This window comes from Varanus komodoensis, unplaced genomic scaffold (genome assembly GCF_004798865.1).
Source record: "Varanus komodoensis strain SLA01 unplaced genomic scaffold, ASM479886v1 scaffold23, whole genome shotgun sequence".
Taxonomy (NCBI): domain Eukaryota; kingdom Metazoa; phylum Chordata; class Lepidosauria; order Squamata; family Varanidae; genus Varanus; species Varanus komodoensis.
The window spans coordinates 4,137,158-4,164,139 of NW_025335627.1; the positions used below are offsets into that span (position 1 = coordinate 4,137,158).

Genomic DNA, 26,982 nt, shown 5'->3' on the forward strand with positions numbered 1-26,982 from the left:
GATTGATGCCTGGAAAGACAGCAAATGTGGCTTCTGCCAGGATAAATCTATATGCTAGCAGGGCTTGCCCTACCTTCATCCAGGGAACCACCATTTCTAAAATCAAATGCTGCCAATCCAACACCTGCTTCATACAAAACCAAACTGAATCAAAATAAGAGATCCATACCAGAAAGCCCTGAAAATATTCTTTTGGCACTCACTTGCAGATGGGAGGAACCCTGGGATCGAAAACCCAGTTATTTTCCGCCCTATGGAAGAGGGAGTCAAGATAACTTTTCCCAGCACCAAACCTATGATCGCCCAGTTCCTGAACTCCACGAGGGAGATCCAGGACTCCAACATGTACACCCAGCTGGTGGCCACCTTGGCCTATACTGCCGAAAAAGCCAAGTTTGCCACTGGACAGGAGCGGCAGGAGTGGATGGACTTGTTCATTGATACCTTTAAAATGGTGCACAGTGAGATTGTGGGTGATCCAGAGACTGTAATAGCCCTTTGCTGAAACCGTGCTACTGCTGCTGAAAATAAGACTTGCTCCTGCCTGCAAAGCATATAGCTTGTCAGAACAGTCACTTTAGTTGTAGAAATCTTACTGGAACGCTCATCAGTGCTAGGAGGCTGCTCTCAAAGAAGCTTCTAGATTAGGAAAATCCTGAAATGTCTGCCTCAAGGGCTCCTGAGGCTTATACTCAGCTTTGCTTCCAAGCCGATGCAGTGGCCCTTGGCAGAGGAGAATCCTAGCCAGTATGCTTCCAGAGAACACAGGCACTGAATGTTAATACTAGAGCTGCCCAAGTCCCTTCCCTAGACATCAGGCTGAGCTGATGAAATTGCACATCTTCCCCAACCTAGTGCACTCCAACTGTTTAAGAGCCCAAACCCTAATATGTCTTGTCAGTGGTCCCAAGGTTGTCGAAAGAAATCTAAGGGAGAATACACTATCCTTGTTTTTTCTGGAAAAGTGTAGACGACAGCCATATGATAGCATGTAAAAGCCTATCACATGCTGGCTCTAACTGCATGGCAGTTCTAGTCTTTCATCATCCCATAAGCTAAGAAACTCCTTGGCACATACTTAGAGGTGACTGTTTCTCCGCAGTTACCGTTGCCACAGGAAACATGTCTGGGTGCTCTGCTGTAGTCTGTTTCTGTCCTGAATTGAGAGCATTGCCAGCATATGTGTTTGGCAGAAATTAGCTTTTATTAATATATTGTTAGCTATGTGTGTTCATTTAGCTATGGACTAGCTATAAATTGATCTCTTTGTCTGTCTTTTTAATTGCAATAGCTTTTCTAGCTAATGCATGGAAACAACAATCCCCAAGAAATGTTTACTTTCTTCAATTCTAAAGGTAAAGGACCCAAATGGAAGTGTTTTAAACACATAATCCATACATTCCAAAGGCTTTTCTTTTTTTTTTTCAGGGAAGCCCTGCCCAAATAATTTATTTTCTGTGTGTCTTCACCATAAGTCCCCCTGCTTTTGCTTCCCTTAAAAATAAGCCTTTGACTCTAGCTTCCCAAATCAATTGCCCACCTCTAGTGCAAGGGCCTCGCTTCGCTAAGACTTGTACTCTCTGTGTTTGGTCTTGTTCTTCTGTTTTGTTTGTTTCATACATGGGGATTTTCAAATTTTGTACATTTTTGTTTTCTAACCTAGATAGTAATATCCATAGAACCAGGGGGAAATTGTTGATGGAAGCCAATAACCCAGCAAGTGGACAGTTATAGAGAAAGAGTAAAATATTTAATGCAAAAGGAACATTTTTCTCCTTGTGATCATTATTTCCATGTTCGGCCAACTTTTTGTGAGCTGAGATCTATATAAAATCCATCGAGAGTTTACAATCAGATCTAGATATGCTGTACAATGCTAGCAAGAGAATTAAGCTATGCTTCTGTGTAATATTATATTTGCAGATGTATGTGATGTAACAGAGGAGGTATGGGGATGTTAAACCATTCTCTACAAAGAAATATCAGATTTGTAATACTTCTGCTGTGGAGGCTGGGGCAGTTGCACACCCATCAGCCTACATTTTTAAAAATCTTGGCCTTAGACACTTAACCAATCCAGTATTAGGATTTTCATCTTGTTTCATCATTGTTAGGCCTGGACCAGTGAAAAAGAGTCAGGGTGCTTCTAAAAATATTGACATTTTCTCCAAGCATTGATTTGTTTTATTATTTTTAGTAAACAAATGATAAGAAGCAGTAAGAACTAGATGGTCGGCAAAGGATCCACTCAGGCAACTGGGTTTCACCTGGTCCTTGCCATTTGTAACTGCAAGATTCCATATTGGCTGTCTGATTCTAGCACAGCAAACCGAGGTCCAGCCTTGTGCAGGTTTCCCTTCTTCAGTTTCAGCTACATGGAGATAAACAGAGGAGTACAGTAAGACAGAAGTCACACCAATTTTACCCTACAAAAAGACCTTCCTTTCCTTTAAGCTTTAAGGTGTCTGTCCATATCACTGGCGCAGGTCTTGTGCCTAGACCAACTCAGAGTACATGCCAATACAGATTCTGTATTTATGATTTCTGAGGTTTGCAGGACTATGTAGCCTTGAGCTCTGAATATACATGGACGCACCCATAAGACTGGAATCTTAGGGAAGACTTTTAAAAAGGCTTCTTCCCACACTAGCAAAAAATGGACCTGCTTGTGTGACTCCACTCTAAGCTTTGAGCACATATGTTGTATATCATTTATATTGGACAGAATGCTGTAGTCATATAAAAGACAGAGCTGGCAGTGTATCCCATACCCTGAATTGTATAATATACATGAATGAAATAGTATTCCGATTAAAGCTTTGATGTAAAGAGACAAATGTGCCTGCCCTTCGCTGGAATTTTCCCACATGGCTCTGGTGTCAAAAACAGTGTCAAAAGACCACATGTGTAGAACTTTAATGATAATGTTCCCTATGATCAGTCCAGCATATCCATTAAAGAGGTTGACATAATGTGGCATATTCAGTTTCTTGGATATTCTAGTCCACAGATATCAGTTATTCCCAAATCATCTTCTGTCTTATTCTATCTGGTTTACTTTGAAAAGTAAGAAATTATCAGCATCTGGATACACAAATTCTTACACAAGGAAGGAAAGGGCTTAAAATATTTTATTTATTTATTTATTTATTTATTCATTCATTCATTCATTCATTCATTCATTTAAAATACTTCTATCCCGTCCTGTATGAAAAAAAACATCCAGGACAGCTTACAAACGCTTACAGGATGGCTTGTTATTTTATTTATTGCATTTATATAGCACCCCATAGCCTATTAGGCTGTCTAGAGTGAGGAGACATGACAAACACGCATCTGAATGTGTATGCCTTTGAAAATCATGAACAGCATCTGTGTCTGGATGTGCTTCCTATAAGAAAGCATACATGAGAAACTACCTGGTACCTGTGTTAAGGAAGCAGAAAAGCAAGACACTCCCTAAAAATACAGCACCTGGTGGCGATGCAGCAGCCACACGTCTCTCTTGCTGGCAACACCAAGACCCTCTGCCACAGCAGTCAGAATTCTGTTCTCTCTTGGGTGAACTGCAGTCCTTATAGTTAATGAATTTGCTGGATTGATTAGGTAGGGAATGAATTTTCCCAGCAACTATGTATCGTTGTTTTAGGGCATTCCTGATGGTCCTTTCCCCCATCCCAGTGAGGTGCACCTCGTCTTTCACCAGAACTCCCTTGGCAAGGAACCAGTTGTTGTGCTTGACAAATCTAAAGCATTACTCACAGCCAGTCATTTGTTTCCACAACCCTCTTCTCCCTGGTTGACCCACGTCTGCCGACCAGCCAGAGCAAAGAAAAGCCCACCTGAATTTGGCAGTTCCTTGAGTCTCTTGCCCAAAGTCTCTTTTTTGACTCCTCTCCCCACTCTGCTGCAGTGTTTGCCTCCAGGACCCAAAAGCAGGCTCTGAGTTGGACTGGAGACAACTGCAGCCTAGATGGCGTCCTTAGTCAGCGTGATAGAGTTGGGTCAGGAGGGTGGCCCTGGAGGTACGCTAGGTGGGGAACCAGAGCCTGGCTGTTGGGAACCCTGCTTAAATGCCCTGTTGGCATTCTACTGTTAAGCAGATATTGGCCATCATCAAAATATCACTCAGGGGCAAGAAAGTTGTTGAATATTCTGAAGGTGTGGACCTTTTCAGACATTAATTTATCTATAGGTAAGTAAACTCTCAATTCATATGTAAATTCCCTTATCACTTTTCCCCTGAGTTAACTTTCTTTGAAACTCTTCCCCAAGGGATAGTCTCTCCAGTTTGTCCACCTCTGGTCTAAGGCCTAACTCCATGCAATCTTAACAGTAAGATTAAGATTGGAGAAGCTTATAAGGCTGTGCTCAGCCACTGCAAGCCCTTTTGGCTCTTGCCTCTTGGTAGAGCAGCAGAGGCAGAGGCTGGGGGAGTGCTGAGGGTGGCCAGGGGACTGGTGAGGACAAGGTAGGAGCTGGGCAGAGGAGTGGGGGGCAGGAGCAGTGGAGAGCAAGGGAGGTGAGGCCAGAGAGGCCAGGAGGAAGCAGAGGGGCGGGGACACCAGCCTGAGAGGCTTATAAGGCATCGTCCCTTGTCTGCATTCCTTAGCTGTGGCCTGGGCAGCCTGGGGACTCCCTTCCCTGGGGGCAAGGCTTTATCTTTATCTATCTCTTTATTCTTTTTTAAATTCTTTTTTTAATTAAATTTTTGTTTTGTCCTTGTTTGTGTGTGGGTTTTGTCTGGGAGAACTAGGCGAGTGAGGAGTAGTGCAGGACAGACAAGGTGGGGGAACAAGGTAGGGTCTCTGAGGGGTTCCCAGTGTCAGGCTAGGAGATGGCCTTGGCGGGAATCACAGGTGTTACTATCCACTGTGACAGCTGCGACATGTTCGCCCTTCTCCCTCACGAGAGGCAGGGATACACTTGCCCTCAGTGCAAGCTGGTGACCCTCCCAGAGGAGGAGGTGAGGGGGTCTGAGGGCTGAGAGAGCTCTCCAGGCCCCCCGGGAGCAGCCCCCCTCCAGACAGAGGGTCGAGGGAGGGGACCCGTGAGGAACAGCCAGGGAGACAGGGAGGCATGTCACCCACGGCATGGCCTCCTCCTTCTCCTGGCGCCAATCTGGAGCTGAGAAACAGGTTCTCTCTGCTTGGGGAGGCTGGGGCTGATGAGGCCTTGGGGGACCAGCAGGACCCCCAGCCTGGGACCACATGCGGCCAGGAGGCTGCTGCAAGAGAGGCGAGGGCCAGGGAATAGATAGAGTGGAGCATCTTGTTCGCTCTAGGGGTCACCAGCCACTTCTGATGATCCATGTGGGGACAAATGACATAGCCAGTTAGGGTGTGGTCAGGATGACCAGGGACTTTGACGCTTTAGGGAAGAAACTCAGGGACCTAAAGGCCCAAGTGGCCTTCTCATCTATCTTACTGGTTCAGGGATTTGGGCCAGCCAGGGAAAGGAGGGTTGCCAAGGTGAACGACTGGCTTGGGGTGTGGTACCAGAAGGAATGCTTCAGGTTCCTCAACCACAACACCTGGTTTCTTGCCAATGGACTTCTGGCAAGGGACAGGTTGCACCTCACAAGGATAGGGAAAAGGTCCTTTGGAAATGCTCTAGCAAGCTTTGTCTGGAAGACTTTAAACTGAGCTGGGGGGGGGGTGTTTCAGGCCCCCCAGAAACTTGTCCTGATTGGACAAGTTTGATTGGACAAGTGAGGGGAGAGGGTCAGGGCTCTGGGACCAGAGTTTTAGAGGTACTTCAGGGGCGGACAGGACTCCTACGACGAGGGGACCGGTATCAGGGCAGATGGGAGGAAGGAGGAGGCTGGGGATCCCAAAAAAAGGAAGCTGTGGCAAGGAGTCGAGGTGCATGTACACCAATGGTAGGAGCATGGGTAATAAGCAGGAAGAGCTTGAATTTCTCCTGGGTATAGGACGGTATGACCTGGTGGGGATCACAGAAACTTGGTGGGATGAAAGGCAAGACTGCAATGCAACAGAGGGGTATCACCTGTTTAGAAAGGACAGCAAGGGAAAGAGGGGTGGGGGCGTAGCTTTATATGACAAGGAAGGGACAGGCTGCAGTGAGAGAGAATGCAGCACAGATGGGGATCTGGTGGAGGCAGTCTGGGTGAAACTAAGGGGTTTTGACAGGGGGAGGGACTGGCAGTGGAGGTATGTTATCACCCTCCAGGTCATCTTGAGCCCCTGGAGGCCCTGGATGATGTCCTGAAAGATTAGATTCTAAGGATATCTCAGGGGAGGGACACAGTAATTATGGGAGATTTCAGTCTCCTGGATATTAGTTGGGAGACTCATTCAGCGGTGACAGCCAGGTCACATTGCTCCCTAGACATTATAGAGGGATGGTTTTTCATGCAGAGGGTCTGAGAGGCAACGAGGGGGGAAACAACCTTGACTTGGTCTTGACCAACAGGGAGGAGCTGATATATGAAGTACAGATTAGGGGAGCTCTGGATACGAGTGATCACTCCATCCTTTGCTTGAGATCAGAGGGATGGGGACGTGCAGCAGGTTGAGCACTAGAAGCTGGGACTTCACAAGGGCCAACTTTGTCCAACTGAAGGCCAGACTGGGGAAAGTCTTCTGGGATAGGTTACTGGAAGGCAAGGGAGTTGAGGAGGGGTGGATGGCACTCAAAAGGGAGGTTTTGGAGGTGCAAGCCTTGACAATACCTCTACTTAGTAAGGCGGGGAGGCAGAGGAAAGTGCCAGCATGGATGTGAAAGGAGGTGGTTAGAGAGATTTAGACACAAGGGGAACCTCAGTGGGAAATGGGTACTGGGGCAAATAGACAAAAATTATATACCTGGGGCGGGGGAGAGGCCCATTGCAGAAGGATTCTTCGCAAGGCTAAAGCTGATTATGAGCTGAGACTTGCAGAGAATATCAAGAGCAACAAAAAGGGCTTCTATCAGCATGTGAAACGCAAGAGTAAGGGGAGACAGGTAGCGGGACCACTAAATAAGAAGGAAGGGGATCCAGTGACATACAAGGGAACAGACACAGATGCTAAATGACTATTTTGCTTCTGTGTTCTCTCCAAAGCAGGATGGGGGAGATCCGCATGGGAGCTTAGATGAGGCCGGGAACTTAGGGGCACAGATTAGAGTCATCCCCCTAGAAGTCAAGGGCTCCTCAGGGCACTGAATGTTACAAAGGCACTGGGCCCTGATGAGTTACACACGAGTACTTCAAGAGTTGGCAGGGGTTCTCTCATGCCTTCTGGCCTCCATTTTTGAGGCCTCGTAGAGAACAGGTGAAGTTCCAGAGGAATGGAGGGTGGCATCAGTGGTCCCAATTTTCTAAAAGGGCAGTAGAAATGCCATGGGGAATTACAGACCAGTTAGCCTTACGTCCATTGTAGGAAAAACAATGGAAAGGCTCATAATAGTGAGAGATCTAGTGATGCTGGATAGGGAAGGGAGGCTGGTGGCCACACATCATGGCTTCCGCAATTACAGGTCCTGCCAGGCAAAACTTGTGGAATTCTATGACAAGCTTTCGAGGTGGCTAGATGGAGGGAATGTGGTGGATGTGTGTGTGTGTGTTTTTTTTAAGAAATTTTATTAAGATTTTAAAACTAATACTACAAACTTCAATCATCGCACACACCAGATTTACTGGGTCAACCCCCTACTACATATCATTTAACATTCTATGATCATACTAAAATCTATTTATAGTAACTTGAAAACATCTTTAGATCAGAACCAAGTCCCGTTTGTCCAGCCAAAAAAAAATGTAATTCCAGATTTGATAGAAGTCACTATCTTCCTCTTCTTCATCAGTGAAATCAGTCTCATCATTTCTTGCAAAATCCTGTTTCTCTTGACCAATGTCAAAGGGAAGCATCTCCAAGTTAAATAAGATTGCAATATCTTCTTTCTTCTTCAGTGAAAAGTTTGATCTAAACATTTCTGGACAATTCAAGATCTGTTCAATTTTCTAATAATAAATAAGTTCCTCACTACCACAATTACAAGTAACATCAAAAATATCCATTTAACATCTCTACAATTATCTTAACTACTCTACTTGGTGGTAACTAATACTTATAATATCTTTTAAAACAATTTTCTTTAAGCTAAATTGGTAATGTTTCATCTAACTTAAACACCATTTAATCAAATATGGTTAACTCCATATAAAAACCCAGCTGTTTACAGTCTTTAACATATATCACCAACAGCAATAGCTTAACCTTCCCACATCACGTAAAAACTTGCCAACCCATTTAAATCATTTTAAATTATTTTTTAAATAATAAGTTCTCTTATTTTCAGTTACAGATACAGTCAGAAATATCCATTTAACAATAATACCTTTTAGACAGAATTTCATTAAGCTAAGTTACTAATGTTTCACTAGCAATAATAGCTTAGCCTTCCTGTGTCACATGTGAGCATACCAACCTATATGAATCACCCCTTTTTGGAATAAAAAGAAAGAAAGTTCCCTTATCTTCCCTTTGTACCTCTGCCATATTTATTTTTTCTTTTTCTTTACCCCTCTACCAGACCTTTCTGGGGTTTTTTCATTAAAACATCGTAATATCTGTAATGGAGTCTTCAATTGCAGCCACATAAACAATACCCCTCTTAAGTGATTAGCTAATTTCTCCTTCTCTAACATAACATGCAGATCCCATGAAAGCTTGCTTATTAAATTCACTGATTGTATTACATTAAGATGTCGTGGTGTCTGCAATAAATCATGTGTCTTGAGTTGTAACCAAGCTATCTTCTCCTTCTCCAGCATAACATGCAGATCCCATGAAGATTTAGTTATCGAGTTCACTAGTTCTGTTAATTTTCCCATTACGCTTGTTGTCTTTCCAGTTTCAGATTTTCCTTCTGCTTGCTGGATATTTTGCATATTCTGTTCAGGTACAAATCGCTTGCCCAAAGCCTGATTAACAGAAGTGTCTAATTTATCAAAGCCACTTTTTTGTTCAATGAAAATACCATCAAGTCGCTCTAAAACAATCTTCTGTTTTATTATTATCGCCTGCTGAGATAGTTGCACAGCTATTAAAGAAGTCTGTCTTTCCAAGAGTGTCTTCTGTATTTCTTCCATAGTAGCAGTAATTACCAAGGTTTGGCAGGTGTCCAGAGGTCCCAGGAACAAAGAGAAAGATGGCCGTTAGTTCTTGGCAGTAGTCCAATGTAGACACATACAAGAAGAATCCTTCTATCATTCAATTCCACAGTAAAATATTTATTTTAATTTTTTGCCGTTGGAGAGATTAAGGAAGATAAATCTTTTCCTTACTTACAAAGAGCTCTGTCTCTCTCTTATGTAATTCGCCACTTTTCAACTCCGGGGGGGGGGGGGGGGGGGAGATTCCTTTCCTTCTCCATCCGAAGGGTTTTTCTTTTTCCTTTGTACCAATTAACAAGGAATGCAGTTTATTCCATGGGTATCATCACAAAAAAGAAAAAGAAAGAAACAAAAATAATTCCCAATAAATCTGATGCGCTTATAATAGCTAAAACTAAACTAAAAAAACCCGATGTGTCGAGAGCTTGTAGAGGACTTCCTCCCACCTGTGCTACCCGGCTGAGAAAAGCTTGATTTCCTCCCAGTGAATATGGAATTGCCATTCCACATCATCTAGGAGATTTGCCAAGCAATCTATCTTAGCCCTGACAGGGCTTAGATTGAGCCCCCACGGCCCACCACCAGGCAGTTACCAGCGTGATAACGGAGATTCGTTAATCAAGTCTGTAGTGCTCCGACGCCATACCGGAAGTCCTGTGGTGGATGTGGTTTACCTGGATTTCAGCAAGGCCTTTAACAAAGTGTCCCATGAGATTCCGGTTGAGAAATTGAGGAGTTTTGAGATAGACGTATGTGATTTTGAAAAGTAAATACACACAAACAGGGAAATTTCCATTAAAGAAAAAGTCCTGCTGACACCAAGAGGCATTATTTTTTCTAAAGTTAATTAGAGAGAAAATATGCAAATTTAGCTAAGATCTCTTCTTAATCATACCTTCCCTATTTCATTTTAAAACATACGTTGTAATTGCTAATTACAGTATTGTCAAATGTTGGATTACCTTTTAGATTCCTATAACTAGCTAGTTACATAATCCTTAAGCTTGGGACTGCAAATCTTCAAATCTGGAATTTGAGAAACTGCTTTGGGCACCCCCACAACATGCCTGTCTACCTGTTTGGCATCCAGCTGTTGCACTATATGGATCTTGGGCTGTGTCCTTTTCTGCAAGATTTTTTGTTCATGTCTGTTGGACACCACAATGTCTCTTTCATGTAAGGGGTTGCCTGATTCATTTAACTACTTGTGGTGCAATACTGCTTAAAATATGTTTTAGCAATGTCCAATAGTTGCTACTTTTGGGAAGGGATTATTACACAGATAGATGTCGTACTGAAATACTCATTAATATTCACTGATATACATGCCCTTTAAAAGTTATTTCCTGTTTCATGGAATTTAACAGATCAAAGGGGAAATGGGTTCTCTGTGCCAGCTAAAAGACTGATATTGCACAATATACACTTACCTCCTATAATGCAATGGCTTCAGGACCTTACACCTTTGATATATGGACAGGTAGCAAATAGATGCCAACTTCAAATGGATACTTACTTGGATATGCAATCTGCTTTTTTGAACCCTAAATATAGTTGCTAGAAAGCTGTGTGCATGTCATACAAATCCAAGTATGTACATTTTAAAAACGATGTTTGAAAAATGGGTGCCCTTCACAGATGCTATTGAAAGTGCCAGGAAATATATTTCCTGGGTCGCAAAATGAATGCAGCCTGTCAAAACCTTACAGTCTCCTTCCCACACAAAAAATCCCTCATCTAGAGTTGTGTCCTACCGTCCTGACTTGTCTATTTTTGTTTTTACTTGTAGAGCTTGCTGTTGCCCAGTGTATACAGCGCCCAGTTGACATTGTCTTCCTCCTGGATGGTTCTGAAAGAATTGGTGAGCAAAACTTCCAGAAGGCCCACCATTTTGTGGAAGACGTGGCCCGGTCGCTCTCGCTAGCCAGAAGTGATGGCGATAACATGAATGCACGTATCGCCCTCCTGCAGTACGGAAGTGAAAATGAGCATGTGGTCGTTTTCCCACTGACACACAATCTAACCTACATCTCAGATTCTTTAGCTCAGATCAAGTACTTGGACTCCTCTTCTAACATTGGATCTGCCATCATCTATGCCGTGAACAATCTTGTAACCAAACAAAGTGACGGGCAGAGGGCAGCCCGGCGCAATGCTGAGCTTTCCTTTGTGTTCATCACAGATGGTATTACAGGCAGCAGAAACCTGGCTGAGGCTATTGACGCCATGAAAAAGCAGAATGTGATGTCCACAGTGGTAGCCTTAGGCAGTGATCTAGACATGGATGTCTTGCACAAGATTGCCCTAGGAGATCAGTCAGCCATTTTCCAGGCGAAAGACTATACCAGCCTCTCCCAGCCTGGTTTCTTTGATAAATTCATTAAGTGGATTTGTTAGTGACAGGGAAGTACCAAAGATAATTTGTACCAAAGGTAGTTGCAGGGAAGACACCAAAGATATTAGTGTTCTTGAATTGTTATATGGTTTTTAACAAATGCGAGCTGCCCAAGGGCAGCTAGCACAACTCTGCAGGGGATTTATTTTATAGCCAAAAATTGCAGCCTTATTTTATATTTCATGATTAAACTCATGTTTATGGTGCTAAAATCAACTAGTTAACTGAAATCAAGATGGAGGAAGGATCCAGAGCTACGAAGTATAACTTGGTGTGCCTCAAAATATGTTTGTACTGTGATATTGTAGGTACTAAAATGAGCAACAACAAAGCATTCATATTCAGCACAAACAACGATCATCTCCAGCTGCCACACAATCCATTTCAACCACTCGTCCATGATGCCTGTATCGTGATTATCATATTGGGTTGCCTTCTGGCATCTTCTGCCAGAGCATGAAGCTCTGTGCCACAGCGCCATCTTATTTCCCTGTTGTTTGCCAACGATCCGGTTAAGAGAAGAAGAGTAAGTTGGCACCCCAGTGCCACCTCAGGCTCTTATTTCCCTTTGCTCAGTAACAAGAAGCAACACTGTTGATCTTGACTAGGGTTTGAACAGTTCTATAGGTAGCCATTTCCCTTCTGGGATGTTCCCAGCCTACAAGACAGTGCCATTCTTATGTATCCAACCTTCCTGTGGAAAGTATGTTACCTTTCCTGCTTTTAACTGTGGTTTTCCTTTCTCCTGCATTTCTCTTGCACCTTTCCCCTGAAGTCAGCAGGATGCAAAGTCATGTTGACTAAAGAGTACTGAACTTGTAATTTTAATGTATTCTTGGGATTGATATTTCTGGAATAACATCCTTAGTTGAGCCAAAATTGCACTCTTGGTAAATAAATTCTTCCACACTCTGTTAAATATAGTGTCTTTTATTATTTGCAGTATAATTTCAAGTTAAAACCCAGCAGGTTAAGGAAGGTTTTCAGTATATATGTTAGCTCCTAGGTACAGCAATTAAATCAAAGGCAAAAGTGTATTGGAATATTTATGAGGTGCAAGTTTTAGAAGTGCAAATTAATTTTACCCCCATGAAATTCAAAGTTCTCTAATCTCTTTGGGCTTTGTAAGAGCGGACTTCTAAATTATCAATGCTATTTAAAATGAAGATGGGCAATGTGAGGCCCTCCAGAAGTTTTTGCCACCAGTCCTAGACAGCATAGCCAGTTATAATGGTGAAGTATAATGGGAGTTAATAGACCAAAATATTTCAAGAGCCCATCCTTGATTTAAAGAATAAAAAGAATGCCTAACAGAAAATGGCAAAGCATTTGAAAATGTCAACATGGCAATACAAACCTGGCAAATCTAAGAAAAACTTGCTGGAAGGAATTGAACAAAAATATTGCATAATTAATGGCACATGTGAATAAGAAGTAGACAACTGCTCAACAGACATATAGAGGACTTTCAGAAGAGTTCTAAGTGAAACTTCATGTGTTGGAGAGCTGTATTCATGCTCATCTTCCATCTGAATCTGAGCTGCTGCTGGATATGCTGAAAAAGAAATAAGTTTAAGTATAATAAGACAGCTGGTGTGTGGTTTCTGATACACATATGGCTTTCAACCCACTTTTTGATTTCACCTCTCCAGTTTTGTCTCTACCTGCTGGTTGTTACTGTTTCTGCAGTCAATATTTTAAGTAATGAATGAGGCACTATGCAGAAAAGGAAACTGAAGAATCCATTTCTGTTTGCACTGACTTAACACTTTAAAGATCACAAGAAAAATGACCTATCCTTTTTTTAAGAACCCAGCCCTACCCATATCAGTAGAATTACAAAGATGCAGAAGATGCAGCTTCTTTTACAACTTGACTTGCTGGAACAATAGTGAAATTATTCCATACCTTATTACCATGATGACTTGTGTTTATGATGCCTGTGCTTTTTGTGATGCTCATAATGGCTTCCAGAAGGATAGCAACCAGGTGGTAGTGGTTGCATCCAGATTTCCCAGGGAATATTTCAGGTGTTATATGATGTCCATAGTGAGGTGCTGTATGAAAAGGAGGCCCATGTGGCCCAGGAAATCACAGGGTGCATGTGTCTGACCAGCGTAACCTGGTGTTGGGGATGGCTATATGCTTGGTTTAGGGTATGACCGAGGAGCAGTTGGGTAAGGCTGCTGAAGCAGGATCTTACCAGGCATTCCTGATAGAGAGCAAAATGAAGGTAGAGTTTATACAGGCACATAGACTTGCCTTCTTCCTCTTAGCAGACCTGCAAGGTTAAATCATTCATTGACCCTAATAAATTCCATCCCTGTGTAACTACGAAGTTTGTGATCATCTGCATCAAAAGAAAATTCCTCTGATCTAGTTCATTATACTTACCTAATATAGAGCTACAAAGGATATACAACCATGCATCCTTTACCACGGGGGTCCCCAAGTCCAGGCTGTGGACTGGTACCAGTCCATGGCCTGTTAGGAACTGGGCTGCACAGCAGGAGGTGAGCAGCAGGCAAGATTCAGAGTTCAAACGTTAAATTTAAAATGTCTTCAAAGTTCAAACAATGCTTCTAAGTTCAAACCACATGCACAGAGAAAAAAATGTGGTTGCTGCATAAATGTTATCAGTTGTGCGCCCAAGTAGTCTCTCGTCTCTTGTTGCATCTGTGCCATTTCACTGCATGCCTTTTCAATTCTTTTGAGTGCCTTCTTGATTGTTCTCAGTGCCTTTTAGGTGAGTGCCCTTTTCGATAGTTCTGAGTGCCTTTTAGTTGCCTGTCTTCCCAATTCTTCTCACTGCCTCCTCGATCCTTTTCAGTGCCTTTTAACTGCCCACCTTTCCACTCATTCTCACTGCCTTCTCAATCCTTTTCCGCTTTACCACTCCTCACTAAAAAAAAAAAAAAAAAAAATTGGACAGTAAATGCAATTTTCATTTTATTATACAGTACTGTACATATTTACATATTGTTTTCAAGTTTTAATAAATTTGCCATTTAATTGTGTTATTTTTATCTGTAATTATGAGTATTTATGGTTTAAGTTTATTGAGATGGGTATTGTTCAGGATCTGGGAATGAATTAATTCACTTTCCATTATTTCTAATGGAGAACATAGCTTTGGACTTCAAACGATTCAGAGTTCAACTGGCCTCCTGTGACAAATTAAGTTCGAAGTATGAGGCACCACTGTAATGTGCTTGAATCATCCCAAAACCATCCCTGCACCCCGGTCCATGGAAAAATTGTGTTCCACAAAACTGGCCCCTGTTGCCAAAATGGTTGGGGACCAATGCTTTACTGGATAATGTTTTCAGGTCAGCTTCAATGGTCTTTCTGCAGAAGGAGTCAGCACAATACAGGGTGCTTCAGACATGTCTTCATTGTGTTATCATATTGCCAGAATGTCGTGATGACCAGATGACATCTTCTGTTTTCACCTTCCTGTGTTTTCCCACCATTTCTTCCATCATTTTTAAACTCAATATCTGTTAAGGATGTAATCCAATGTCCCCCACCCTCAACACAGGTGAGCCTCCAAGCATGGAGTCCTACATGCATGCAGTGTATGGAGCAGGGTGTGGCGGTGAAGAACTCTGACACAGCCATATCTTGCACCAGCATTCCATCCACATTAAATGGCATGCATCTTTTCATTCTCAATTTATGACCTCAAAGAAGAAACTGCTGTGATTTTTTCCATGTCAAATCAGGGGCAGAGTGAACTTGATCTTCAGAATTCCAGCAAGTCACAGGGCCCCATAATGTGCTTGCAGATGATGTTGAGAGGCTCTAAGATTATGCACTAAAGAAGATAAAATGAAATTGATGCAAAAAGCCTTTGGATTGTTAATTCTAGGGCCCCTTCATCTAGAAGCACCAAGAGAAGAATAATTGTTGCAGGACTTTGGAAGTCACCCTGGTGGCACTCAACAGACAGAAAAATGTTTCTTTAAATGCATGGGATATCTGAAACAGCTTAGTTAATCACATTTTCCAAATGCAAAGAAAATCGGCATAATTGTAGCTCTCCAGATGTTTGTTTTTCAGCTCCCATCTGCCCTAACCAGAATGGCCAATGGTCCGAAATTGTAATTCAAAACATCTGGAGGGCACCATTTTGGGAAGGGTTGTTCCTGTTCATCAGTTTAAAAGAGATAGCATACAGAAAGTTTAAATGAGAGATGAGCTCTATAGTCTTGTGCAAGGATGGAATCGAGGGATTTAAAAAATAAAAAATCGAGTGCTTGGGGAATTCTGCTTATGCTCCTAAGGTTGCATCAACAGGACAGTAATTCCAACTGAGAAAATTTTTAAAATAAAAGAACTTGTATAAACAAACTGGTGAGAGTTACATAACTCTAAACGATCAGTTTTATTTATATAAGCAGAGATTTGCAAATATAAATAGATTAAATTACAAGCATGCTAAACAAATATAAAGAACTAATGCCAAAAACATTTCAGCCATATGCTGGCTTGCATGCACCAGAACTAAAACATCAGCTGGGACCCTCAGACCACTAGTTTTATGGCTTCTGTGTTCTCCCCAAGGTGGGTTCTAGGGGGTCCTAACCATCAGGAAATGCTTCCTGGCATTCACCTTGAATCTTGGTTCCCTGAGCTTTGCTCCATTGGAATACATCCTGCCCTCATCCACAGGGGAAAAAAGGTCACAACCCACCTCAGCATGACACCCCCTCACAGACCTATATGTTGCTAACAGATCCCCTCTGAGGCGCCTCTTCTCAAGGCTGAAAAGACCCAATTCCCCCAGTTTCTCCTCATATAGCTTCCCCTGCAAACCAGCCACCATCCTTGTGGCTGCACCAATTCCAACCTGGCTGTATCCCTCTTATGAAGAGGGAATGGAGCACCATACTCCAGATGTGGTTACACCAGAGTCATATAGAGTAGCAGCAGCTCCTCTTTAAATCTAGAAGCCGCTGTTCTGGCTAGGCATCCAAGGGTGGCATTCGCCCTCTTGACCACCCCGTCACACCGCTGACTCATGTTTAGCCTGCAGTCAACCAGCACCCCAAGATCCTTTTGACTAATGCTGCTCTCCAGCCAGAAAAGAGAGCTCTCAAATGCTCTGTCAATCATGCCCATTGGACTGATGCACTCATCAGTCCATCCCAAAACTCCTCAGTTTCTCAACCAGGATATCATGGGGCACTTTGTCAAAGGCCTTGCTGAAATCCAGGCAAACCACATCCACCGTGTCCCCTCCATGTAGCCACCTCAAAACCTTGTCATAGAATTCCACAAGCTTCATCTGGAAGGCCCTGTTTTTGAGGAAGTCATGTTGCATGTCCACCAACCTCCCTTCCCAATCTGGGGTTACTAGATCTCTTGCTAGTATGAGCCTTTCCATTGTCTTTCCTAGCCTTTCATTTCCCGTTTGACAGCAGCACTCTTACCCAGATAGAAGGGGCACCTTGCCAGTCCCGTGTACTGTGGGAAAGCAGTGGCCCAATGAAATGCCAGGTGGGAGAAGCAAGTGAGATGTGGGCCACTGTTTAGCTGTTCCTACAAGCAACATGGGTGCCAAATCGATTAATTTAACTTACAATTTATTCTATTCATAGTGAAGTTTATGAGATCACTGCTCATAAACTAGTAATGAAAGAAGCACTCTTCATTTAAGTGGATCCAGTGACTGGATTCGGTGATGGACTGGATGAAGGCCAATCAGCTGAGACTCAGTCCAGACAAGATGGAGGTGCTCTTGGTGGGTTGATTGTCTGCCCATTTGGGAAATGTTCAGCCTGTTCTGCACAGGGTCGCACTCTCCCTAAAAGACAAGTTTTGTAGATTGGGGGTGCTCCTGGTCGCAGATTTGTCACTTGCGTCACAAGTGGAGTCAGTGACTAGGAGCCCCTTTTATCAGCCTAGGCTGATTTACAAACTACAACCCTATCTAAACAGGCAGAGTCTGGCCACAGTTGTCCTTGTTCTGGTAAGCTCTTGCCTGGATTACTGTAATGTGCTCTGTGTGGGACTGTCTTTGAAAACAGTTCAGAAATTCCAATTGAGTCAGAACAGGGCAGCACAGCTACTAGCGGGGACTGGCTCACATGATCATATAACGCCAGTACTCTCAACTGCATTGGCCACCAGATGAAGTCCAGGCCCAATTCAAAGGGCCGGTGTTAACATTTGAAGCCATAAAACTTGGGGGCAAGTTATCTAAAGTAACACATGGCCCCATATGTTCCTACCTGACCGTTAAGATCATCTTTTGAGATGCTTCTAAGGGACCCACCCCCCCAAAGATGTAAGAGAGGTGGAAACCAAGAGAAGGGTCTTTTCAGTAGCAGCTATCTTTGGAATGTATTTCTTGAGGAGGAGCACCTGGTGCCATCATTGTTCTATTTTTTGCACCAGGTGAAAACCTTTTTATTTTCCAGTTTAGTTCCAGCTTAGTTTAATAGCTAAGATTTGTTTGGATTGTGTTTTTATTGCTGCTATACCATATATTAATTTTATTACAGAGTCTGTGGGTTGTTCATTTTTTGCTATATTGTTTTTATTTTCCATAGTTTATTTAAATGTGATTATATATTTTTATATGTTTTTAAATTTGTGAATAGCCCAGTCAGCCCATGAGCTTTCGGATGGTTTAGAAGTATAATAAATAAATACAAAAAGCCCATGGTATGGAACAGCATCAGAACAGCAGTTCTTTACAGCTTTATTTGATACTTGCTAATACAACTCCCACAAAAGAAGACTGTTGTGACTACATTCCACCAAAGGACCAGTATTATAATTACAATGCAAAAATAGGATGACCATATATAGGATCACTGCGACATAATACTGATAGTACATCAGCGCACAGATGCCTTTTATATAATGATCTGTTGTCAGATGAGCAATAGTTTCAAATTGTCCGCTTCTCCAGCTGCTCCAGCACAAATGCTGTACTTTTCTTGGCTTCTTCCAAGAAATGGGAGATTTTCCCATGCACCTGCACACAAAAGAAAAATTAAAATTGCACGCTTTAGTCCTGAGCCGGAACCAAGACGGCTCAAGCAGAAAGTCAGGCCAGGGTGCTGGGCAGTTGCTCCTTTCTCCACACAGACTGCAGCACCTGTGCTCAGCCTTGGACGGCTCGTGTCTGTGCAGACAGGAGGGGCAGGCTGTGTGACTTGGCCTCAGGCAAGCGGCACCTGGAAGCATTTTTCTTCTCCTGAAATCTCTATCAGTCCAATAGCTGAATATGCACTAAAAATGTATATTCATTTGCAGCCAGCTGGAGCCGGGGGGTCAGACTAGATAGCCTGGGAGACCAAAGCCAGCCAAAAGGTTCACATCCTTGAGAAGCAACCATGATAGATAGCACAGACTTTAAGGTGTTTCAGAGAACAAGTTGACACAGGTGGCTCAAGCAACTCAGTTGCCTTTTTGGGAAGGAGATCTTGGGGTAATTATGAATAAGAAGGATAGGCACAGCGCTTAGCAGCAGATTAAAATAGCTGGTGAAACAGTAAAGAATCTTAGAAGAGTAGAGTTGGAAGGGGCCATGAAGGCCATTGAGTCCAACCCCTGCTGTTGCGGAACATCACATTGCACCACCCTGCTCAGCCTTTATGGCACCATCAACCTGGCTCAGTCACAGAATTCCAAGGGAAATCCAGGTTGCATCTTCCACTCACAGCCACTATTCTGTCTTTTTGCTTATACGAGAAAGACTATTAAGGAAGAAAAGATGGAAGGGGTGCACCATGCCATTATATTAGCCCTGAGGCCCTTCACCTTGAGGTTCACTTAAATATAAGCAACATTTCTTACCTCTTGCTTAAAACCTTCATCTGTTATATCTTTCAGGTTGGTGACAACATTGAAATAAGCACCAAACACACCAGCTTCTAAAGCTTTAGCTGCCACCTGCATACATAGTATAAGGTGGAAATGTTAGACTACAACTTAAAACTCCTTTATCAGAAAAGCTTTCATTTCAAGCTATTGTAAACCACCACAATCAGCAAAAGTGGAGAGCATTCTAGTCTCATCACAGTAGCTCTTGAAAGTTACATTGAAAATAATGCAGGCTTTATCGTATCCAAGTTTATTTAGTTTTGCAATTACCTATTTTATGGTTTAGGGTTATCTGTGAAGACATGGCCTTTTTTTTTTTTCCTGGCCAGTAGTTTGGGAATGCTATCTTTTTTAGCAAACTAAAATGAAAAAATGATTTGAGAAAGCCAAGGAATTATAGTGATCTTGATCTACAACAGGCACTCTTTAATTGCAAAAGATAGCTCTAATTTAAAGCCCAATGGCTTCGTGTTTACTAAAAAATGTTGATAAGTGAACACATGCATCAATTTTAAAAAGTAACTATCTCACATTTCTAAGGCACTTTTTGCATGCAAAATGTTTTGCAATTCTTTTATCACCTACTTTCTCAGCTGTCTTATCTATTGGACTAGGAGATAACAATGTCATGCCCAAGGCCACCGGCTAACATCATGACTGAACAGGCCTTTTGATCCCATTTTTCACATTTAAGGTGTACACTCTTACACTATTGTGTCCTGTGCAGTCACACTGCCCTCTCTCTTAGTGCTTAATCTCCTTGTTTTGCATGTAACACCACAACTATTACTGCAAGTTCTGATTTTCTGCTCACTAGTTGAATTACACAACGCTTCAAAACATCTAAAGCTGACATTCCTTGCTAAGATGCTTCCACATGAGGGCTTTCTTGTCCCATCCCGCTGCTTCATTCATAGAATTTGCTGGCGGGGGGGTCCATTTTGATGAGGGGATTGTCTTCCACCTATAGAACTCTCATGTTTTCCCATCGCTCCTTACATCTGTTTCCATACCACTGGAAATCCATTATGAAGAAAAAGATGCACAACGCTCCATCTGAAAATACTCTTAACCTGTGCATCTCTAAAATACACAGTATACATATTCGTACCTGAATATCTGACTTGCAGGCTAAGTTTCCATGCTGAGCCATTCCTTTTAGAAAAGGCCACAAGGAGTCAACTTTTTCTGCCACAGAAAAGGGGATGCCAACTGCATTTTTCAGCTGTAGCTGCATGGCTACTGTTCTCCTGAAGTGAGAGAAAGATATCAAATCTGAGCACATGACACAAACCAGAAAATTATATCTAAAATTATATATATATAATATATACTAGACTTAAAATTACATCATAAAATGTACATGAGACATCTAAAGAAGCCACTTCTTTATCTTTTTCCCCAGCATTTTCCTCTTTGTCTTTCTGAATGATACAGAGCATAATTGCAAAGCTACCCTAGGCCTCTGTAGCGAATTATGATGCCACCAAGAAAAATTCCTGACCTTTTTCAATCTAAACTAGATAATCAAAAATGCTTGGAAAATCCAGGAGAGGCCCTAGAGGATAATAAGAAAACTTCTAGGAGGAATCAAGAGAGTACAATAAATACCTCTTGTAAAGAAGCCCACAGTAATTGGAGGTTACCCCCAGGAAGCAATATGGCTGAAGAAAAGACCTTGAAAGCTTTTAAGAAGATTCTGGACTTAAGTATGAAAGAATGGAAATAAGATAATTCTCAGGAATTGAATTGGATGAGAGAGCAGTTGAAAGATGATATTAATCAGATAAAAATTGAAGATCAGAAAGCTTTTACAAAAATGGTGATGGAGAAGAAATTCAAAGAAACAGAGGTGCTAGCTAAAGCTAATATATTGGATAGAATTTGCCATTCTGAAAAAATAACAAGAGTTGGAGAAAAAGGTGATTGATTTGTAGGACATATATTGTAAAAGGAATTTACAATTAAGAATCATACCAAAATGACCATCCGTGGAAGAAAAGCAAGTTAGAAGTGATGTGTTTGTATGGTTTAAAGAACTGATGCCAAATGAAAAATGGGAAGAGGACGATATAGAGAGAATACATCATGATGGCCTTCAACTCCAGGTTAGACTAATTCTGAGAGATGTATTGTTAAGATTCTTCTATAAGAAGGAAAATCTGATGAAAAAGTTGAGAAAAAATTAGGGTGAACTAAAGTTTAAGGATGCACCTGTTCAAGTGTTTCAAGATTTATGTTTCCAGACTATTTCATTGACATGTTTGTTGAAAAGATTTAAGATTATTTTGTTGAAGAACAATATTAAATGTACCTGGGTATACCCAGAGTATATGAGAGTCTGGCATAAAGGAAAATGTATAGAATGCAGTCGCTGGAACAAGGTTTAAAATTGGCGCGTGAATGGAGCCTTATAGATGAAGAGCAGTGCAAGAAAGAAACTGAAAAGATAAGCAAACTAGAAGACAAGATCAAGAAAGTCCTTCAAAAGAAGGAAATGGAGCAGTTAGGGAGTTTCTTCAATCTTGGCTACTGACTATGGAGAAGTGGATCTTGAGGCAGTTTGAAAGCTTCTCCAGGATGAAAAGGAAAAAAAGGAGAGGCAAGGGGAAGGGGTGGGGTCTTTCTCCAATTTAGACCATTTCATGAGTTGAAGAAAAGGTGTTTTATTTTATAGTTAGGAGGTAGAAGTCAATTTACACTCTACTTCATGTCTGGGGAAATTATTATATAAGGTTTAGTATATAAGATTAAATTATAAGTATTAGTTTATAAGTAAGATAGAAGAATCTATAAATAAGATAGAGTACTAACTCTGAATAAGCTAAATATGATTATTAGATGAATTTTGAATATTTGAAGTATAAATAGGAAAGATAGTATTGAGCATTTAAAGAGTTAAAGAATTAAAAATCTTTAAAAGGATTGGTTAAGATAAGGGGTATAGAGGCAATGGGAAGAAGATACTTGGAGTCATGCAGACTGGCACTTTCTGGAGAGGAGGAGATAGAAGATATTAACAAGTTAAAAGTCCTGGGATAGATGATTGAGGTCCAGAGTATTATAAAACTTTTAAGAAGATGTTGTTTCCAAAATTAAAATCTGTATTTAATAATATATAGGAAGGAGGAAAGATGCCAGTATCTTGGAAATACCTCTCAATAGTTTTAATTCTAAAACCCAACAAAGATTGGGCTGATCCCAGAGCCTGTAAGCCTATATCCTTGATTAACCAAGATGCAAAAAAAATTACAGCGATATTTGCAAAGTGAATGAATAATTTTATTGGTAATTATGTCAATGTGGATCAAAATGGTTTTATAATAGGCAGGCACATGGCAGATTTGACTAAAGAATATTAAATATAATTGAGAATATATACATATATATACGAAAATTTAAAAGTTAGTATTTAAAAGCATTAGATACTAGAAATGTAAAAGCATTAAATATTTGCAAAGCTTTTGACTGTGTGGAATGGCCAACAATAAAGATACTAATAGAGTCATTGGGATTGTTCCATGATTTTGAACTATGATAAATCAATTATACTCAGAAAACTTAGCAGTAGTCATAGTGAATGATAGTATAACATACCAAATATTCTTAGGCCAAGGTACTAGACAAGGTTGCCTTATTTCTTTGGTATTGTTTGCTTTATTTATAGAACTGCTAGCAAATAGTATTAGAAATGATAATTCAATAAATGGTATAGGATTTGAAAATTAAAATTAGCTTATTTGCAGATGATACATTATCAACAATAAAGGATCTATTAAGGTTTTGGATCAGATTAAAATACATTTAACAGAATTTGGAGAAATAATAGGTTTACAAGTAAACTGTAAAATTATTAAGTATTTAGTTGTTTATATTACAAAAAAGCAATGTTTAAAAGAGGATAATTTTGATATGAAGGAGAAAATGAATGAATTTAGAAAGTTTGATTTATCATGGTTTGTTAGAATAGCTGCATTTAAAATGAAGATTTTACCGAAGATTACTTTAACAGAGAAATATTTGAAAGAATGGCAAAGCATGATTAATAAATTTTGCAATTAATTAAAAAGGATGGTATATGTACCAGAGAAGAGAAGGTTTAGCTATATAATATATTTTATTATATAGCAAATCAAATGAGGCACATACCAGACATTATACTGAAGCCAGATAAGATACTATGGTGTAAATTAGAATATCAGGATGTAGAGGGATCCTTATTCAATATCTTTTTTCAACAAGATAATAAAAATATTATTAAAAAGATACGAAATCCCTTTTTTAAGAATATGGTCAAAACTTGGAACAGGGACATATTTATCCCATCAGTTTTGCCATTATATCCAATTATGAAGTTAGAAAGATTCCCAGAGAGTTTGAGGGATGTACTGAAGAGTAAACATGATATTAAGTTGAAAGACTAGATAGAGAAAATGAAGCGTAAAGAAATGCTACAAGCAATACTGGGACACGGTAAAATAACTTGCTATAATATACTTCAGTTAGCTCATTGGACTAGAGATTGATTGAAGAAAGATGGTAAATGTAGAGAAAATACTAAATTTGAAGACGTAATTTTACAGAAACTAAAACAAGATAATATGTGGATGGGACAAATGACAGGTAAAATTTACAACATGTTACTAGAAGGGAAGGACCAATATAATCCCCTTAAAGAGTCTTGGGAAATAGATTTAAAAAGAAATATTAGTACTGAAAAATGGAATAATATGTGGGATAAGAGCATTTTAAAAATGTATGTCAATAAGAATTAAAGATAATTTTTATAAATTAGTTTGGAAATGGAACTTAACTCTGGTTAAATTGAATTCTATGAATAATGAATATTCCAAAGTATGTTGAATATGCAACTGGAAAGTGGGTACATATTTCCATATGTGGTGTGAGTGCAAATATATAAATGAGTATTGGGAAGTGGTTTTCAAGGAATTAGTAAAATATTGAATTTAAACATTGAAGCAGACCCTGGATTAGCATTATTACAAGTGGGACAAAATACTAAAGAATTGATGACAAATTTATTAACAGCAGTAAGATTAATTATAGCAAGGAATTGGAAAATAAAAGGTGATTATCAAATAGATGACTGGTATAAACAAGTCTGGAATATAGCTATTAATGATAAATTTACCTGCAATATTAAATGGAAAATAAGGTTTGATAAGTAAAATAATGTTGAAAATATTTTGAGACCATTTATTGAACATGTCTTAATGTGAACCATCACAAGAGTCAATGCAATTTTGGAAGAGAAGTGGGAGTGGGGCAACCTGAATAAATAAATGCCCTTACATTAAGTAGTATGATTTGTTGGTCCTGGTGGAGGTAGCACTGTTCTTATTGTATTGTTTAGTTATGTTAATCAGTAGTGTTTAATTATGTTCATTACTATATTAAATTGAATTGCTTATGTAAGTTCAATTTTAAAAAAATAAAAAAATAAAGAAAGAAAACTGACTTAAATGTTTCATTGAAATAGTTGGACATGAGTCTGCACCCATTTCTCATTCTCCTTTCCTACAGACATACAATCCAACAATTTTTGTGGATATTTATTGTTATTATTTATTCATAATTTTATTTCTGCACCACCCAATAGCCAAACCTCATTAATCAAGGGCAACTTGAACACTTGGGCATAATAATAATGTACACTGAGACAGGCTTAAAATAAAGTATCTCTTCCAAGGAAAGGAATTTATGGGAGAGCTATAACAGAAAATTCCTAGAAAATGAATTCCATTCATTTCATTGAATAATGTCTCAGATTCTCCAGGAGAAACCACAGCAGTGATGATTGTATAAAAATGATCCGTTCCTTGTGCACATGTTGCTTTAGGCTGCAATGTCAAGCAACATCTTCATACATACCTCTCTTTTTCCTCAGGTGTGTTCCTAGGAAGCTTCATAGCATCCTGTTGAGAAGAAAGAGAACATTTAGTCAGTTATGCTCAGTGACTGACTCAGGCTAGGAGAGCAGTGCCCCATCCTATTATTATTTTAGGGGAGTGATATAGAATAACATTACTGTATTTTTCCAAGTCTGCAAGTCTCCGTAATTAAATGTTAACATAGTCACTGGTTTCACATGGCACAACAACCCATCATGGATTGCTATGTTGTGCGAACCCAGACTGCTTCTTGCAGGATGCCCGTTTGCAACGACAAGCCACCCTGCCAACCCATGGTGTGTTTTAGGGGTACAAGGAAATAGTGGGCAAGCCAACTGGCTACAGTTGCATCTCGACACAAGTTCATGTTGGCTCCCTCCAGAAGCAGCTAGCTCAACTGATGTCAGGGTGGTACCTCAATGCGATTGTCCCTGGCTCAGTGTCCCTGCTAAGATTGGGAGCCCTTCCCCCCCTTTTTTTCTTCTTTGCTTCAGCCCACCTACCTCCACCTCCTATTGACAGCCCATGACAGCCCCTCCCATGTGCTCAAGCATAGAAAAATTGACCCTGCTTGCAAAAAACCCAAAGATTTAGAAAGGGCCACAGCGAGCAAAAGGGGCTTGTGATCACAACAGACAGAGGAGGCAAGGCAGCTTTAATCATTATGTCTCCTGGGATACCAGCTGGAGGACTGGGGAGGGGGGGAAGGTGGGTGCAACCCACAGCAAGCCCAGTCCTTTTTCAGCTGCACCCCGGGTGGTTTTGTGATCAAACGACCCACCATTGGTTATTCTCTGGGTGGCTTAGCGTGATGTGTGAACATGACCACTGCCTTTCCGTCCAAACCAGAGAAAAGCAGAACAGGAAAGTTAAGTAAGGGAGAAAAGGAAAGAAGCAGGCATTCCACAGCACTTGTAAATCTCACTCACCATGTAAGTGCTGAAAGCTAAGGCATCTGTGTCCACCATGACTGCTAGTTCATTCATGGCCTGATGGAATGGAGGGATTAGGTGCCTCATAACTGAGTCTAGTTCCTCAAACTGACGCTTTCCATAGGTCATCAACCCCACCATGCAGCCCAGAGCTGCCCCCTGGAAGATCATCAAATTATAAGAGTAAATTGTACAGAATATGCACTGGGCTGAGTCCCAGAATGGCAGGATCCATTTGTGGAACATAGGAAGAAATATGTGGAAACAGAATTTCTTCTCCATCCCAGCAGCAGCCTCCATGATTAACAACTGCCTACTCACACATATTTAAGATGAGACAACATAGCTTCCAGCCAGACACGCAAGCCTAAATCTAGCCTAAACAGAGATCTCTTTTGAGATAGTAAGCTAATGAAAAGTCATTTCTGTACAGAATTTCTGAGTTTCATTTTCCAGATCTAATAAATGTCCAAAGCTACATACAAAGCTAAGTTAAGAATAAAAATTCATAATCAATACAAAACAAGGGAAGAACTAGTTAATAAACATCAATGACTGACAGGAGTCCATTTTACCACAAATAATCATATTAAAGGGCTTTCAGTAGCTGAGACAAGCCTGCATTTAACCTTCTCTGAGTGCAACTTACTCCTGAGTAAACATATATTAAGACCCTGCCAGTGGAGCTCAGGGTTCTTGCATTGTTAAGGAGGAATACTGTTTGTGAAAGCAGAATTTGGAATTCTTGTTCTAGAAGTCTGCAGAAGAACAAACACCCCAGCA

At 40.7% G+C, this 26,982-nt stretch overlaps 2 protein-coding genes across 8 annotated transcripts in view; one reads left to right on the forward strand and one right to left on the reverse strand.

Annotated features, from left to right (window-relative positions):
- The window catches only part of COL6A2 (collagen type VI alpha 2 chain), an 82,278-nt gene extending 69,843 nt beyond the window's left edge, over positions 1-12,435 (forward strand). For 5 of the 6 annotated variants that reach the window (XM_044431941.1, XM_044431938.1, XM_044431939.1 and 2 more), the window contains one exon: positions 10,911-12,435. In XM_044431941.1, coding sequence (XP_044287876.1) covers positions 10,911-11,518 — 608 coding nt within the window. In that variant the 3' untranslated portion in view covers positions 11,519-12,435. Of the gene's footprint in view, positions 1-209; positions 2,834-10,910 lie in introns of those variants that run through there. The other variant, XM_044431943.1, reaches the window with a different exon arrangement.
- A 5,783-nt stretch (positions 12,436-18,218) lies between these two features.
- Positions 18,219-26,982, reverse strand: part of FTCD (formimidoyltransferase cyclodeaminase) — a 29,514-nt gene continuing 20,750 nt past the window's right edge. For both annotated transcript variants that reach the window (XM_044431911.1, XM_044431912.1), the window contains 5 exons: positions 26,197-26,358; positions 25,248-25,291; positions 20,467-20,605; positions 19,329-19,424; positions 18,219-18,504 (listed from right to left, as the gene is read on the reverse strand). In XM_044431911.1, coding sequence (XP_044287846.1) covers positions 18,418-18,504; positions 19,329-19,424; positions 20,467-20,605; positions 25,248-25,291; positions 26,197-26,358 — 528 coding nt within the window. In that variant the 3' untranslated portion in view covers positions 18,219-18,417. The remainder of the gene's footprint in view (positions 18,505-19,328; positions 19,425-20,466; positions 20,606-25,247; positions 25,292-26,196; positions 26,359-26,982) is intronic.